The following is a 16,093-nucleotide window of genomic DNA, read 5'->3' as shown; positions in this document are numbered from 1 at the left end:
TTATTCATTGGATTCTATGGGTATAGATTGTGCCAAAACCCTGTTAATTCATAATGTAGACTACGATGAATTGAAATAAGATATAACAAATAAATATAAGGAAAAATAGACTATTTAGACATAATATTAATATTATAAACCTAGCATAAAAAATATTATTGGGCATCAATCACATTATAGATATGTTATATTAAATGTATAGACCTCCTATGGAAAATTGATTGGCATATATGGTTATCAATGCAATTGACTTTGATGGGAGAAAGGCATCAGCTTATAGCTCAGTGTATCTCAACGTTTCAAATATCTACTTTTACAATTTCTATTGTCTGTGAACAGGAACTTAATGTACATGACCAAATTCAACATAATAATACGACGTCAACGTAGCCACTTCCCCGCTCTAGTACAAACATGACTGACAGCGACATCTTCTGTCCATATGGAGAACAGCAACCAATATGTATATACATGTATACAATACACGCAGCCAAGTCTAGGGATACCACCATACCATAATATTTTAACTCTTAAAAGGCTTATTTTTATATGAACACATTGAAGAGGAGTATGTAGCTGCTTGTCACTGATGATTAGGCATTGATACTACAATAGCAACGTGACAAACATGCTACACCCCTTAGAACACCTACAACTGCTGCACACCTACAGTCAGTCTTAGGCTACTCCTCTGGATTCAGTGACCTTAGGACCAGGGGTGACATTGAATAAGCAGAGAGAGGTGGATGACTACACTTTTGATGAAGTACAGTGAGTTGGCCTCTAACTCTTTCTGTTATGAGCCGATGAATTACAAGTGGGGGGGAAATACACATGATAAATTGTGAGAAAAAGTTATTTGCACTCCACTGCAGCATGCTCGCCTCATGCATTATTCATGAGGCAAAACTGGACCGCCATGGTGTCTGGGCACATTTACATACAAATGAGCTGTGAATTCATTATTAATACACCCCTCTGCTGCTGTCTTTGGCCCGGCGCTTCCACGTCTTTTCTTCGGCGCCACTGATGTAGTGGATGCCAATTATAAATGTCACTACCCAATACAGCATCAGTGTTATTGTAAGGCAAAGGAGTATGCACTCCGCTAGTGTTTTTTGAGCACTTCATCAAGTTTGTTGAAGTGATCATTTGTCTTCTTGCTTACGTTACCCTTGTAAATTTGCTGGTGCATGGAGCAGGTTGAAGGCACTGTGTATTTTCTGCACTGTTGTATCATTAGTCTTTTGATATTGTGTTTATTCAAATTCTTTCATGGATCCACCTGGTCTGTATAATAAGGCCTCCCTCACCAGGCACACACACACACACACACACACACACACACACACACACACACACACACACACACACACACACACACACACACACACACACACACACACACACACACACGTGCTGTTTAAATGTTTATGATTGCATGCACTGTGTAGGGTCTATCAATATTTAATCTATACAGTGATACCAGACCAAAGAGAAAGTTTTGCTTTGTAACTTATTTTTTCTATGTATGTTACATCACATTCACATGCAAGTACATTTGGCACATCAAGCATGTTCTCTCCTTTTTGGAATATCTGAGAATAGACTATTTATCTTGATATATCAATCACAACCTTCTGATATATATTTCAATGTCAGACATCAAAACTAAAATGATTGAAATCTCACTTTTTCTTCAAACAGTTCAAATCTAGTTGTATTATCTATGGTAAAGAGTAACGCCTTGATCACACCGTGATGGAATTTAGCGCAAAATGGTACGCAGATTCATCTGTGTATTTGTGCAACAAAAGTTCAACATTCACCTTCTGCTACCATTTCTGTCAAGCCGTCTACCCATACAGTTTGACGCATACGTTCGATAAATCCAATTGATGCACCACACAGAACACACTGCAACTACCTCTGCAACGCAATGCTGCAAGGAAAACGCACCAGTTCCATTGGAAATAAATTTACTTCTGGTATACCAAAATGCAATGGCAATGTAGGTGTGATCAAGGCGTAGAAAGGGACTTCAGTAACATTATTTTAGGTCTAAACGATGAGACCCAATGATAACATCAACAGGCACGACGTCTGATTACCCCAAATCACGTAGCCTATGTATAAATGGTCTAATGGGAAGCTAATTTGATTGAATGTGATTATGAAAATCGAATCTAATTTCAAGCAATCTAATCTAATTCCACATGCTCTGATATATTGAAATCCAAATGACTACCCTATTGGAAAGGGTAGTCATTTGGCCCATCAAATTGCCCATCTAATGTCTTGTTCAAAACATAAGAATGACTGTGGTAATCACATTCATCAGACCTATCGTTATTTAGTGATCTGAGATAATGAAGCTCTTCAAAATGTACGTCACCCATACACATCCAATATATATCAAATAGAATAATATAATATATACAGTATGTATGTATAGCGCAGACATTTCTTTCCAGATCATGCATCATCTGAAAATCCACACTAGGTGGGGCACTAGGTCCAAACTTTCCAATCCTTTCTCAAGCTTATTTTCAAGGCTGCACGTTTCTTACGTTCTCTCACAGTGAAAGTAGAACAATAACATTTACATTTACAAGATACTTCTCTACAACCGGACAACACAAGTGACAAATATTGGTGTAAAACAGGGTGATTGTGGCATCTTTATGTAACGCCGTGACTCAATATGTCCTCGGAATGTACCTGTAAATTACCTGGTTGTTTGCTTTGACAGCTCGCACAGTAGAGAGCGAAACATCTGCCACTCTGTATTCTTCCCCCGGATGATACTTCTCTTCCTTCACTTGACCTAAATACTTAGTAACCTAGAGGTGATCGTGACATGACTTGTCTGAAATCAGATAAAACATTCCTTATAGGGTGTGTATGTTTTTTGCGTGTTTGAGTTTGTGAAAGTGAAAGAGGGAGAGGGGGAGAAGAGAACGGGGGAGAGAGAGCAGGAGAAAGTGATTTGTAACTTTGCCTTTAGGGGATCCTTTTTTTGTGTATGGAGGCAGTTATGTAGGCAGGCTCCTCTTCACATTATCGGTGTTTGTATTACGTTTCAAACGCCCTTATATCCCACAAGTTACTGAATGAAGTCTAAAGTCAGACATTAGTCAGGCATTCTCTCTTGAGATGAAGTTCACAGGTACACTTTGACAATAATGTTATTTTATTGCCAGAGGTGTGTTATGATGAACCCAAAGCCTACATTATGCATTGATAGACCAACGTTGAGCTATCTGAATTTCTATCTGAACTATTACAGCCTGTAAATAGCACATTGCAGTAGTCTACACTTGTATTCAAACTCCAAAACTGTAATTGCACTTACATCCACCAAAAGGAAGACATTTAACCATGATCTTTCCCAAAAATTAGCCAGATGAATGATCTACCATCTACAGTTGAAGTCGGAAGTTTACATACACTTAGGTTGCAGTCATTAAAACTCGTTTTTCAACCACTCCACACATTTCTTGTTAACAAACTATAGTTTTGGCAAGTCGGTTAGGACATCTACTTTGTGGATGACACAAGTCATTTTTCTAACAATTGTTTACAGACAGATTTTTTTCACTTATAATTCACTGTAACACAATTCCAGTGGGTCAGAAGTTTACATACACTAAGTTGACTATGCCTTTAAAAAAAAATTGTAGACCTCCACAGGTCTGGTTCATCTTTGGGAACAATTTCCAAATGCCTGAAGGTACAACGTTTATCTATACAAACAATAGTACACAAGTATAAACACCATGGGACCACGTAGCCGTCATACCGCTCAGGAAGGAGACGCGTTCTGTCTCCTAGTGATGAACGCACTTTGTTTGCAAAAAGTGCAAATCAATCCCAGAACAACAGCAAAGGACCTTGTGAAGATGCTGGAGGAAACGGGTACAAAAGTATCTATATCCACAGTAAAACAGGTCCTATATCGACATAACCTGAAAGGCCGCTCAGCAAGGAAGAAGCCACTGCTCCAAAACCGCCAAAAAAAAGTCAGACTATGGTTTGCAACTGCACATGGGGACAAAGATTGTACTTTTTGGAGAAATGTCCTCTGGTCTGATGAAACAAAAATATAACTGTTTGGCCATAATGACCATTGTTATGTTTGGAGGAAAAAGGGGGAGGCTTGCAAGCCAAAGAACACCATCCCAACCGTGAAGCACGGGGATGGCAGCATCATGTTGTGGGGGTGCTTTGCTGCAGGAGGGTCTGGTGCACTTCACAAAATAGATGGCATCATGAGGTAGGAAAATTATGTGGATATATTGAAGCAACATCTCAAGACATCAGTCAGGAAATTAAAGCTTGGTCGCAAATGGGTCTTCCAAATGGACAATGACCCCAAGCATACTTCCAAAGTTGTGGCAAAATGGCTTAAGGACAACAAAGTCAAGGTATTGGAGTGGCCATCACAAAGCCCTGACCTCAATCCTACAGAAAATTTGTGGTCAGAACTGAAAAAGAGTGTGCGAGCAAGGAGGCCTGCAAACGTGACTCAGTTACACCAGCTGTCAAGAGGAATGGGCCAAAATTCACCCAACTTATTGTGGGAAGGTTGTGAAAGGCTACCCAAAATGTTTGACCCAAGTTAAACAATTTCAAGGCAATAATACCAAATACTAATTGAGTGTATGTAAACTTCTGACACACTGGGAATGTGATGAAAGAAATAAAAGCTGAAATAAATCATTCTCTCTACTATTATTCTGACATTTCACATTCTTAAAATAAAGTGGTGATCCTAACTGACCTAAGACAGGGAATTTTTACTTGGATTAAATGTCAGGAATTGTGAAAAACTGAGTTTAAATGTATTTGGATAAGGTGTATGTAAACTTCTGACTTCAACTGTACCTGCCACATGGTATATAAGGGGGCTGTTTGCTTGTTATTGGGATGGTGGAGGCCTGTTTGTTATTGGGATGGTGGAGGCCTGTTTGTTATTGGGATGGTGGAGGCCTGTTTGTTATTGGGATGGTGGAGGCCTCTGTTTGTTATTGGGATGGTGGAGGCCTGTTTGTTATTGGGATGGTGGAGGCCTCTGTTTGTTATTGGGATGGTGGAGGCCTGTTTGTTATTGGGATGGTGGAGGCCTCTGTTTGTTATTGGGATGGTGGAGGCCTCTGTTTGTTATTGGGTTGGTGGAGGCCTCTATGTTATTGGGATGGTGGAGGCCTCTGTTTGTTATTGGGATGGTGGAGGCCTCTGTATGTTATTGGGATGGTGGAGGCCTCTGTATGTTATTGGGATGGTGGAGGCCTCTGTTTGTTATTGCGATGGTGGAGGCCTCTGTATGTTATTGGGATGGTGGAGGCCTCTGTATGTTATTGGGATGGTGGAGGCCTCTGTATGTTATTGGGATGGTGGAGGCCTCCAGAGAAGATAAGTACTTCCGCCTTTGTTTCAGAAGCAGCCGCAGAGATTCTCACACCAAGGGACAACAGAACACCCAGGAGTGTGACACCCGTTTCTTGATGCCATCTCTGTGATTGTGCTTTTCTTTTGATGGCCTCAAAGCTCCATTGTAAAGCCAAGTGTCATCACCTACTGTAGTTTTCCTTAAGGCATGGTAGTGGTTCCCCTATGGCTATGAAGCACTTGAATGGAGGTAAATGTAGTAAATGCCTGGGCTGGGCTAATCATCTGGAAATTAAGCTTTGTCCCAAGGTGGGTTTGAGGGCAAGTTGCTCAATCTGGGCTCTGGCTGGATGTTGGGAAGCAGCAGGATGAAATGGAGGAAGAGCATGATCGTAGAGGAAGAGGAGTGCGATTTTATCAGATACTACTTACCGAAAGCCTTGCACACTTAATTGCACATATTTCGGTGTGTATCTTTCATGACTCTGGCAATTACATTCAGTCCATGGTGTTCACAGCAACGATCTTTCATCACCTGGAGAAAAAAGGCAGACCTATGCACAGGGGCACCTGTCTGTCTGTCACTAGGCCCCACTTAGCAGCGTGATCCCAGGGGATCTAACATCTGGCCTGGAGACTTCCTGGGTGCAGATCATGTAATTACACCTCCCCTCGGGAGGCGGCAGAAATAATAGCGAGGCAGACTCTACTCTCACTCTGCAATTAGACAGAGGGAGAACGTTTCTGGCGTCACACCGTTTCGGTGTGTGTCAGTTCCATCAGTTCATTTGGTTGTAAGTCCTATGTCGAGTGCAAGATGCTGATGACAAAGATAGACAAGGGAAAAAGGCAATGTACTAAAAAAGCTGTGATAGTGTATAGTTTAATGATTCAAAATAAGAACGTATTGCACACTGTTTGCTTGCAAAGTTTCAGTGCATCCCTTTTCAAGTGCCGATTGCTAAGAAAACCACGACAAGGATTAAGGATGTCATCTAGAAGACTCTCAGCTATAGCAAGTACACATTGCTTTGGAGTTGCCATCTGTGTGGGTCCTCTAGTAATGAAAAGTATTTTAACTGAAAATGTAATTTAAGTTCTACCATTGGTTCAATTGAAGTGCATGCTATTAGGCCTGCTAGTCGGAGAAAACAAACACATCCATATGAACAAAGAAGCAGTGTTGAGAGTACCCACCGTGACTAATGGTTATACTTCAATTTTATTGTTTGAAAAATCAATACCAAGTAAAAAATAAATTACTTCCTTGATAGAACCATGTTCTGATGAGAGGGGCCACAGTGGCCAGTTCCACATAGTTTATCTCTTGAGCGCTGCCAGGCTAATAGACCACAGGCCTAACAACTCATCACAATACTTTAGGGGCTCTGGAGACCATAGTCCGAGACACTTGCAATAAAACAAACATTTATTCAAAAATAATTTAACTAATAATCTTGTTATATTACATGTTTAGCGCCTTCTCAAACACCCTTTGAAGACATATCCTAAAAATACAAAGAGAGAAATGTTTGTAGCGAACACTGCAATGGAGGTATTAGTTGGGATATATGGCTTGACCCTGTCAAGATATGAACGCATATATGTGGTATCCTTTGGCTGGGGACAAAATAGCACTATAAATTGATATGGAATGATTAGATGATAAACAAACACACATGCAAATATTACAATATGGGACATTTCATCAAAATAAATAATAATAATTGGAGAATAACTGGTCATACTGAGTCTATTTATAATGTTAGTTGGGTAGTTATCAATATAGGTAGTTATATTCACTACTAATATGACCAGTAGATCGTTAATATTCTATTATATTTTCAAAATGTTCAAATAGCACTTGCTATCCATTCTTGAGTAATATTCTAGCCATAAATGCTCCCACTGAACTGAAATATTACTACTATACTATAACATATATATTACATATATATATATATTATATTATACTACACTACACTGTAGGCCTTCCAGTATTTACTAAGATCATAAACGAGCACTTGAAGTAAACCGCGACCAGGAAAATGATAAATTGCATTAAATGAGATTAGGTGGTATGCTGAAAACGAAAAGAAAACAACAATACAAATGTATCTCTTGATGTAACTGACTTACACACACAAAAATCTGACCACACTGGGACCAACAGTACATAACCCCTATCTACACCACCAACCACAACACTTCCAGAGAGAAGAAAAGGAGAAGATGGTCCCTCCCACTCTCTCCTCCAACCTCCGCCACCCTTCCCCTCCTATATGTCCCTTTGACATTGACATCAGGCACTTTATGATAGTCCTTAGACCCCCCTTTGGATATTTCTCACTCCAACTGAACAGTCCCAACTCCTGTCGTGTATCCCCGACTTCCGCAAGGCTCTCCTTAGCTTGCTCTCCCTCATGGGACGACCATCTTCCTCTCCCCCGGCCCCTCTTCTTCTTTCTTATCATTCTTGTCAGCCAGGCTCCTGTAGGAGCGGTGGATCCCGGGGGACCTCAGCACTTCGTCGCCCTGGGTGAGGGCTGGGTCCTCGGGCACGACCGGTCGAGGCGCCGGGTAGTTGGGCTGATAGTACTCGGAGGGGTAGCCCCCCTCGCCATACCTATAGGGGTCCTCCTCCTCCACCTCGTCATAGTTCTGGTAGGTGTTGGGGGGCAATTGGACTAAGGGAAGATTGTGGCGGTCAGAAGTGTCACCACCGATGCCACCCTCTATAGCCACCGTGGCCACCCCCGAAGCGTGCATGTGTTTGTTTGTTTTTGATTGGGTTAGCGGGACAGGACAGGAAGGAGGCAGAGACACACAGGAAGAACAGTGTTAGCGACGACATCAAAGCGGCCAGAAGAGTTAAAGAGGGGTAGGGAGGAGCAACACTGACAGGGTAAGGAGATCTAAGTGGTTCTCTTATTAAATATATGAGAAAGCTCAACTGAATAACGCATCAAATGACAATCAGTATTAGTCAACCACTGGCTCCTTTTGGAATATAAAAACTGTACACATTCACTGCAGAAGCAAAGAGAAGGCTTGGATAAAATATATACTAAACTCAGCAAAAAAAGAAACGTCTCTTTTTCAGGACCCTGTCTTTCAAAGATAATTCGTAAAAATCCAAATGACTTCACAGATTTTCATTGTAAAGGGTTTAAACACTGTTTCCCATGCTTGTTCAATGAACCATAAACAATTAATGAACATGCACCTGTGGAACGGTCGTTAAGACACTAACAGCTTTCAGACGGTAGGCAATTAAGGTCACAGTTATGAAAACTTAGGACACTAAAGAGGCCTTTCTACTGACTGCCTTTCTAAAAGGGCATTGCAGGCAATCTCAACGCTGTGCGTTACAGGGAAGACATCCCCCTCCCTCATGTGGTACCCTTCCTGCAAGCTCATCCTGACATGACCCTCCAGCATGACAATGCCACCAGCCATACTGCTCATTCTGTGCATTATTTCCTGCAAGACAGGAATGTCAGTGTTCTGCCATGGCCAGCGAAGAGCCCGGATCTCAATCCCATTGAGCACGCCTGGGACCTGTTGGATTGGAGGTTGAGGGCTAGGGCCATTCCCCCCAGAAATGTCCAGGAACTTGCAGGTACCTTGGTGGAATAGTGGGGTAACATCACACAGCAAGAACTGGCAAATCTGGTGCAGTCCATGAGGAGGAGATGCACTGCAGTACTTAATGCAGCTGGTGGCCACACCAGATACTGACCGTTACTTTTGATTTTGACCCCCCCTTTGTTCAGGGACACATTATTCCATTTCTGTTAGTCACATCTGTGGAACTTGTTCAGTTTATGTCTCAGTTGTTGAATCTTGTTATGTTCATACAAATATATACACATGTTAAGTTTGCTGAAAATAAACGCAGTTGACAGTGAGAGGACGTTTCTTTTTTTGCTGAGTTTAGCTTGTATGCGCTGAAACATAAAAATGCATTTATGGCTAAATGAGTTATTGTCTCAGGCTCAGGTAGAATGTGTTTCTACAAAGAGAGGGACTTTGAACATCTTTATAGGAAACAAAGCAGTAGTTGTTGTTGACCGAAAAAAACAGGGGATATTGCAAGGGGGTAGAATCAAGCGACAAGCCCGTCTAGCCTCACACCTCCACTACAACCCTTTTTGAATGCTGCTCGCTACCAATACTTTTGTTGGACTTCAGTAAGAGAAAGTAGAGGGAGAGAGAGGGAGACACACACATACCACAGGTCAGACAGACGAGACAAAATCACATGCTGGTATTACTCACACCGTGGAGTACATGGAGAACACCGCCGGCCTTTCTAGCCGTACAGTGTGCTCAACGTACCGTCTTTTCCTCAGAGAAAAGGGTAATAGAGACAGACATCATCGATGGTCTAGGTGTCCATGCACACATGCATTTACAGTTAGGGCGCTACAGATTGTATTCACACAGATTGTATTCACACTCACAATATCCAGTATATTAGATGATGAACTAAGAAATAAGGCAGAGAGGGTATGGTATATGGCCAATATACCACAGCTAAGGGCTGTTCTTATGTACGACAAACGCGGAGTGCCTGGATACAGCCCTTAGCCGTGGTATATTGGCCATATACCACAAACCCGAGGTGCCTTATTGCTATTATAAATTGGTTATCAACGTAATTAGAGCAGTAAAAATACATGTTTCTTCATACCCGTGCTATACGGTCTGATATACCACGGCTGTCAACCAATCAGCATTCAGGGCTCGAACCACCCAGTTTATAATGTTGAATAAATCATGATCACATGACTGTAAAGATGCAGAATTTTCTTTTTGAAACTTGGTAAAATGTGGCCATACTTGATGCAATAGAGTGGTCTGTACATGAACATACTGAAATACGACTTATCGTGATAAGGCTTTAAAAGTTGATAGATATTTTGTCGGAATAACTATATTTTACATAAATACATGTCACAGGCATTTACAAATATCTATAAGGTCTATAGAACTTTAAACAAGCAAGATTGTTTGAATTCAATTCCACAAGCTAAGATACTGGGATAATGACATGGCGGCAATTTTTTTTTTCTTCTCACATACGAATGAATGAATTCATTGTTTCCAAGCTGAATTCTGCATCTTGGGTGCATTTTGTATTTCAAGGTGCTTAAATGACAACAGGAACTACTGGATTCATAAATAAACCATATGCTCACAGACATCTTACTGTAAAACCATCAGATAATAGAATGGGACATTTCTTTTTCTGAGCTGTCAAAAACAGAGAATAAAGGACATCCACTCATTTATTTTAATGAGGTTCAGTTCTGAGGTTAATCAAGTGAGTCTCAATTGATATGAATTCGAAGTCTATTAAGTATAAAGTAAATCAGAAAACAAATGCCAATTACTTAAATATATCCCAGTATGGGCATACAAATGAAATTTGGGTAACTGGTAAGTTAGTACTACAATAGAGTAGATGATTCTGAGAACTTTCTTTTCAAGATAGGTCATGTTTAGGGTTGAATATTTTCCCGGTATTTTACAAATGTTCCATCGCGAGAATAAATCAATTTTCTCCCGGGTAACCCGGTATTTCCCACCAAAACCGTACGTGTCATTCTAAAGCATATAAATATGTCTGGATTTGATTAGAGCGTTGATCAGCATGAACATTCAAGCCTGATGCTACCTGAGCCTGATGAGCCATACATTAAATACATGTTATGAACCCAAGCCCCAAAAAGCCCAAATGACAGTGCCATTATCAAATCAAATCAAATTGTATCTGTCACATACAAATGGTTAGCAGATGTTAATGCAATTGTAGCGAAATGCTTGTGCTTCTAGTTCCGACAGTGCAGTAATATCTAACAAGTAATCTAACAATTCCCCAACAACTACCTAATACACACAAATCTAAAGGGGTGAATGAGAATATGTACATGTCAGTATATGGATGAGCGATGGCCGAGCGGCATAGGTGCAATAGATGGTATAAAATACAGTATATACAGTTGAAGTCGGAAGTTTAAATATACCTTAGCCAAATACATTTAAACTCAGTTTTTCACAATTTCTGACATTTAATCCTAGTAAAAAGTCCCTGTCTTAGGTCAGTTAGGATCACCACTTTATTTTAAGAATGTGAAATGTCAGAATAATAGTAGAGTGAATTATTTATTTCAGCTTTTATTTCTTTCATCACATTCCCAGTGGGTCAGAAGTTTACATACACTCAATTAGTATTTGGTAGCATTGCCTTGAAATTGTTTAACTTGGGTCAAACATTTTGGGTAGCCTTTCACAACCTTCCCACAATAAGTTGGGTGAATTTTGGCCCATTCCTCCTGACAGAGCTGGTATAACTGAGTCAGGTTTGTAGGCCTCCTTGCTCACACACTCTTTTTCAGTTCTGCCCACAAATGTTCTATAGGGTTGAGGTCAGGGCTTTGTGATGGCCACTCCAATACCTTGACTTTGTTGTCCTTAAGCCATTTTGCCACAACTTTGGAAGTATGCTTGGGGTCATTGTCCATTTGGAAGACCCATTTGCAACCAAGCTTTAACTTCCTGACTGATGTCTTGAGATGTTGCTTCAATATATCCACATAACTTTCCTACCTCATGATACCATCTATTTTGTGAAGTGCACCAGTCCCTCCTGCAGCAAAGCACCCCCACAACATGATGCTGCCACCCCTGTGCTTCACGGTTGGGATGGTGTTCTTCGGCTTGCAAGCGTCCCCCTTTTTTCTCCAAACATAACAATGGTCATTATGGCCAAACAGTTCTATTTTTGTTTCATCAGACCAGAGGACATTTCTCCAAAAAGTACAATCTTTGTCCCCATGTGCAGTTGCAAACTGCTTTTTTTATGCCGGTTTTGGAACAGTGGCTTCTTCCTTGCTGAACGGCCTTTCAGGTTATGTCGATATAGGACTTGTTTTACTGTGGATATAGATACTTTTGTACCTGTTTCCTTCAGCATCTTCACAAGGTCCTTTGCTGTTGTTCTGGGATTGATATGCACTTTTCGCACCAAAGTACGTTCATCTCTAGGAGGCAGAACGCGTCTCCTTCCTGAGCGGTATGACGGCTGCGTAGTGCCATGGTGTTTATACTTGTGTACTATTGTTTATACAGATGAGCGTGGTACCTTCAAGCTTTTGGAAATTGCTCCCAAGGATGAACCAGACTTGTGGAGGTCTACAATTATTTTTCTAATGTCTTGGCTGATTTCTTTTGATTTTCCTATGATGTCAAGCAAAAAGGCACTGAGTTTAAAGGTAGGCCTTGAAATACATCCACGGGTACACCTCCAATTGACTCAAATGTTGTCAGTTAGCCTATAATTTTCCAATCTGTTTAACGGCACAGTCAACTAGGTGTATGTAAACTTCTGACCCACTGGAATTGTGATACAGTTAGTTATAAGTGAAATAATCTGTTTGTAAAAAATTGTTGGAAAAATTACTTGTGTCATGCACAAAGTAGATGTCTTAACCAACTTGCCAAAACTATAGTTTGTTAACAAGACATTTGTGGAGTGGCTGAAAAACGAGTTTTAATGACTACAACCTAAGTGCATGTAAACTTCCGACTTCAACTGTACATGTGATATGAGTAATGTAAGATATATAAACATTATTAATGTGTCATTATTTAGAGTGGCATTGTATAAAGTGACTAGTGATTCATTTATTGAAGTGGCCAGTGATTGGGTCTCCATGTAGACAGCAGCCTCTCTGAGTTAGTGATTGCTGTTTAGCAGTCTGATGGCCTGATGAGATAGAAGCTGTTTTTCAGTCTCAGGGTCCAAGCTTTGATGCACCTGTACTGACCTCGCCTTCTGGATGGTAGCGGTGTGAACAGGCAGTGGCTCGGGTGGTTGATGTCGTTGATGATCTTTTTGGCCTTCCTGTGACATCGGGTGCTGTAGGTGTCATGGAGGGCAGGTAGTTTGCCCCCGGTGATGTGTTGTGCAGACCGTACCACCCTCTGGAGAGCCCTGCGGTTGAGGGTGGTGCAGTTGTCGTACCAGGCTGTGATACAGCCCGACAGGATGCTCTCGATTGTGCATCTGTAAAAGTTTGTCAGGGTTTTGGGTGACAAGCCAAATTTCTTCAGCCTCCGGAGGTTGAAGAGGCACTGTTGAGCCTTCTTCACTACACTGTCTGTGTGGGTGGACCATTTCAGTTGGTCTGTGATGTGTATGCTGAGGAACTTAAAACTTTCCCCCTTCTCCACTGCTGTCCCTTCGATGTGGATAGGGGGGTGCTCCCTCTGCTGTTTCCTGAAGTCCACGATCATCTCCTTTGTTTTGTTGACGTTGAGAGAGAGGTTGTTTTCCTGACACCGCACTCCGAATGCCCTCATCTCCTCCCTGTAGGCTGTCTTGTCGTTGTTGGTAATCAAGCCCTCTACTGTTGTGTCTTCTGCAAACTTGATGATTGAGTTGGAGGCCTGGGGGCGGCCCGTCAGAAAGTCCAGGACCCAATTGCACAGGGCGGGGTTGAGACCCAGGGCCTCCAGCTTGATGATCAGCTTGGAGGGTACTATGGTGTTGAATGCTGAGCTGAGGTCAATGAACAGCATTCTTACATAGGTATTCCTTTGGTCCAGATGGGATAGGGCAGTGTGCAGTGTGATGGCACAGTGCATCATCTGTGGAACTGTTGGGGTGGTATGCAAACTGAAGTGGGTCTAGGGTGGCCGGTAAGGTGGAGGTGATATGATCCTTGACTAGTCTCTCAAAGCACTTCATGATGACAGTAGTGAGTGCTACAGGGCAGTAGTCATTTAGTTCAGTTATCTTTGCCTTCTTGAGTACAGGAACAATGGTAGCCATCTTGAAGCATGTGGGGACAACAGACTGGGATAGGGAACGATTGAATATGTCCGTAAACACACCAGCCAGCTGGTCTGCGCATGCTCTGAGGACGCGGCTAGGGATGCCGTCTGGGCCAGCAGCCTTGCGAGGGTCAACACGTTTAAATGTTTTACTCACATCAGCCACAGAGAAGGAGCTGGGGAGGCGTAGTCCTTGGCACTGTATTATCCTAAAAATAATTAGATTATAACATAACTCAAAAGAAAGGAGTTTGCATCTTGGCGCAATCCAGGCAGTGCTGAGAGGGATATTTTGGCCTGCTCTTTGTTCGGGGAGCCGCGACGGTGGCACTATATTATCCTCAAAGCGGGCAAAGAAGGTGTTTAGTTTGTCTGGAAGTGTGACGTCGGTGTTCATGACGTGCCTGGTTTTCTTTTTGTAGTCCCTGATTTACTGTAGACAATGCCACATACGTCTCGTGTCTGAGCCGTTGAATTGCGACTCTACCTTGTCCCTGTACTGGCATTTCGCTTGTTTGATTGCCTTGCCGAGGGAATAACTACACTATTTATATTCAGTCATATTCCCATTATCCAATACATACAGTGCATTCGGAAAGTATTCAGACCCCTTCCCTATTTCTACATTTTGTTAAGTTACAGCCTTTTTTCCTCTTCAATCTACACACAATAACAGGTTTTTAGAAATTTTTGCAAAAATAAAAAATGTATTTACATAAGTATTCAGACCCTTTGCTATAAGACTCAAAATTGAAGGGCCTTGGTCAGGAAGGTGACCTAGAACCCAATGGTCCCTCTGACAGAGCTCCAGAGTTCCTCTGTGGAGAACATTCCAGAAGGACAACGATTTCTGCAGCACCCCACCAATCAGACCTTTATGGTAGAGTGGCCAGATGGCAGCCACTCCTCAGTAAAAGGCACATGACAGCTCGCTTGAAGTTTGCCAAAAGGCATCTAAAGGACTCTCAGACGATGAGAAACAAGATTCTCTGGTCTGATGAAACCAAGATTGAACTCTTTGGCCTGAATGCCAAGCGTCACGTCTGGAGGAAACCTGGCACCATCCCTTCGGTGAAGCATGGTGGTGGCAACATCATGCTGTAGGGATGTTTTTCAGCGGCAGGGGCTGGGAGACTAGTCAGGATCGAGGGAAATCTGAACGGAGCAAAGTACAGAGAGATCATTGATGAAAACCTGCTCCAGAGTGCTCAGGACCTCAGACTGGAGAGAAGGTTCACCTTCAACAGGACAACGAGCCTAAGCACACAGCCAAGTCTCTGAAAGTCCTTGAGTCGCCCAGCCAGAGCACAGACTTGAACCCAATCAAACATCTCTGGAGAGACCTGAAAATAGATGCTCCCCATCCAACCTGACAGAGCTTGAGGCTCTGCAAAAATGAATGGAAGAAACTCCCCAAATAACACAACTGACTAGGTTTCCCAGTGCCAAGCTTGTAGCGTCATACCCAAGAAGACTTGAGGCTGCCAAAGGTGCTTCAACAAAGTACTGAGTAAAGTGTCTGAATACTTATGTAAATCTGATACTTAATAAAAAAGATTGCAAAACAATTAAGTAAAAACAGTTTTTGCTTCGTTATATTGGGGTATTGTGTGTAGATTTATGAGGGGAAAAAACGATTTAATCCATTTTAGAATAAGACTGTAACGTAACAACAAAAAGTCAAGGGGTCTGAATCCTTTCCAAATGCACTGATATATTTTATTTTATTTAACCTAACTAAGCAAGTCAGTTAAGAACAAATACCCGGCTATGATATACTGTAGACTACTGCACATTATGCACGGCAGAAAAATATAAAAGCACATAGATGTAGCTAGCTATAGGCTATGCTCTCTTG

General features: G+C 41.8%; 1 protein-coding gene across 5 annotated transcripts in view; it reads right to left on the bottom strand.

Moving 5' to 3' along the window:
- Positions 1 to 6,258: 6,258 nt before the first annotated feature.
- The window catches only part of LOC139558960 (collagen alpha-1(XIV) chain-like), a 95,389-nt gene continuing 85,554 nt past the window's right edge, over positions 6,259 to 16,093 (bottom strand). For 3 of the 5 annotated variants that reach the window (XM_071374497.1, XM_071374494.1, XM_071374499.1), the window contains one exon: positions 6,259 to 8,126. In XM_071374497.1, the coding sequence (XP_071230598.1) occupies positions 7,813 to 8,126 (314 nt within the window). In that variant the 3' untranslated portion in view covers positions 6,259 to 7,812. Of the gene's footprint in view, positions 9,580 to 16,093 lie in introns of all 5 variants that reach the window. The other 2 variants (XM_071374495.1, XM_071374498.1) reach the window with 2 other exon arrangements.

This window comes from Salvelinus alpinus, chromosome 29 (assembly GCF_045679555.1).
Source record: "Salvelinus alpinus chromosome 29, SLU_Salpinus.1, whole genome shotgun sequence".
Taxonomy (NCBI): Eukaryota; Metazoa; Chordata; class Actinopteri; order Salmoniformes; family Salmonidae; genus Salvelinus; species Salvelinus alpinus.
This window is presented reverse-complemented; position numbering and strand designations above follow the sequence as displayed.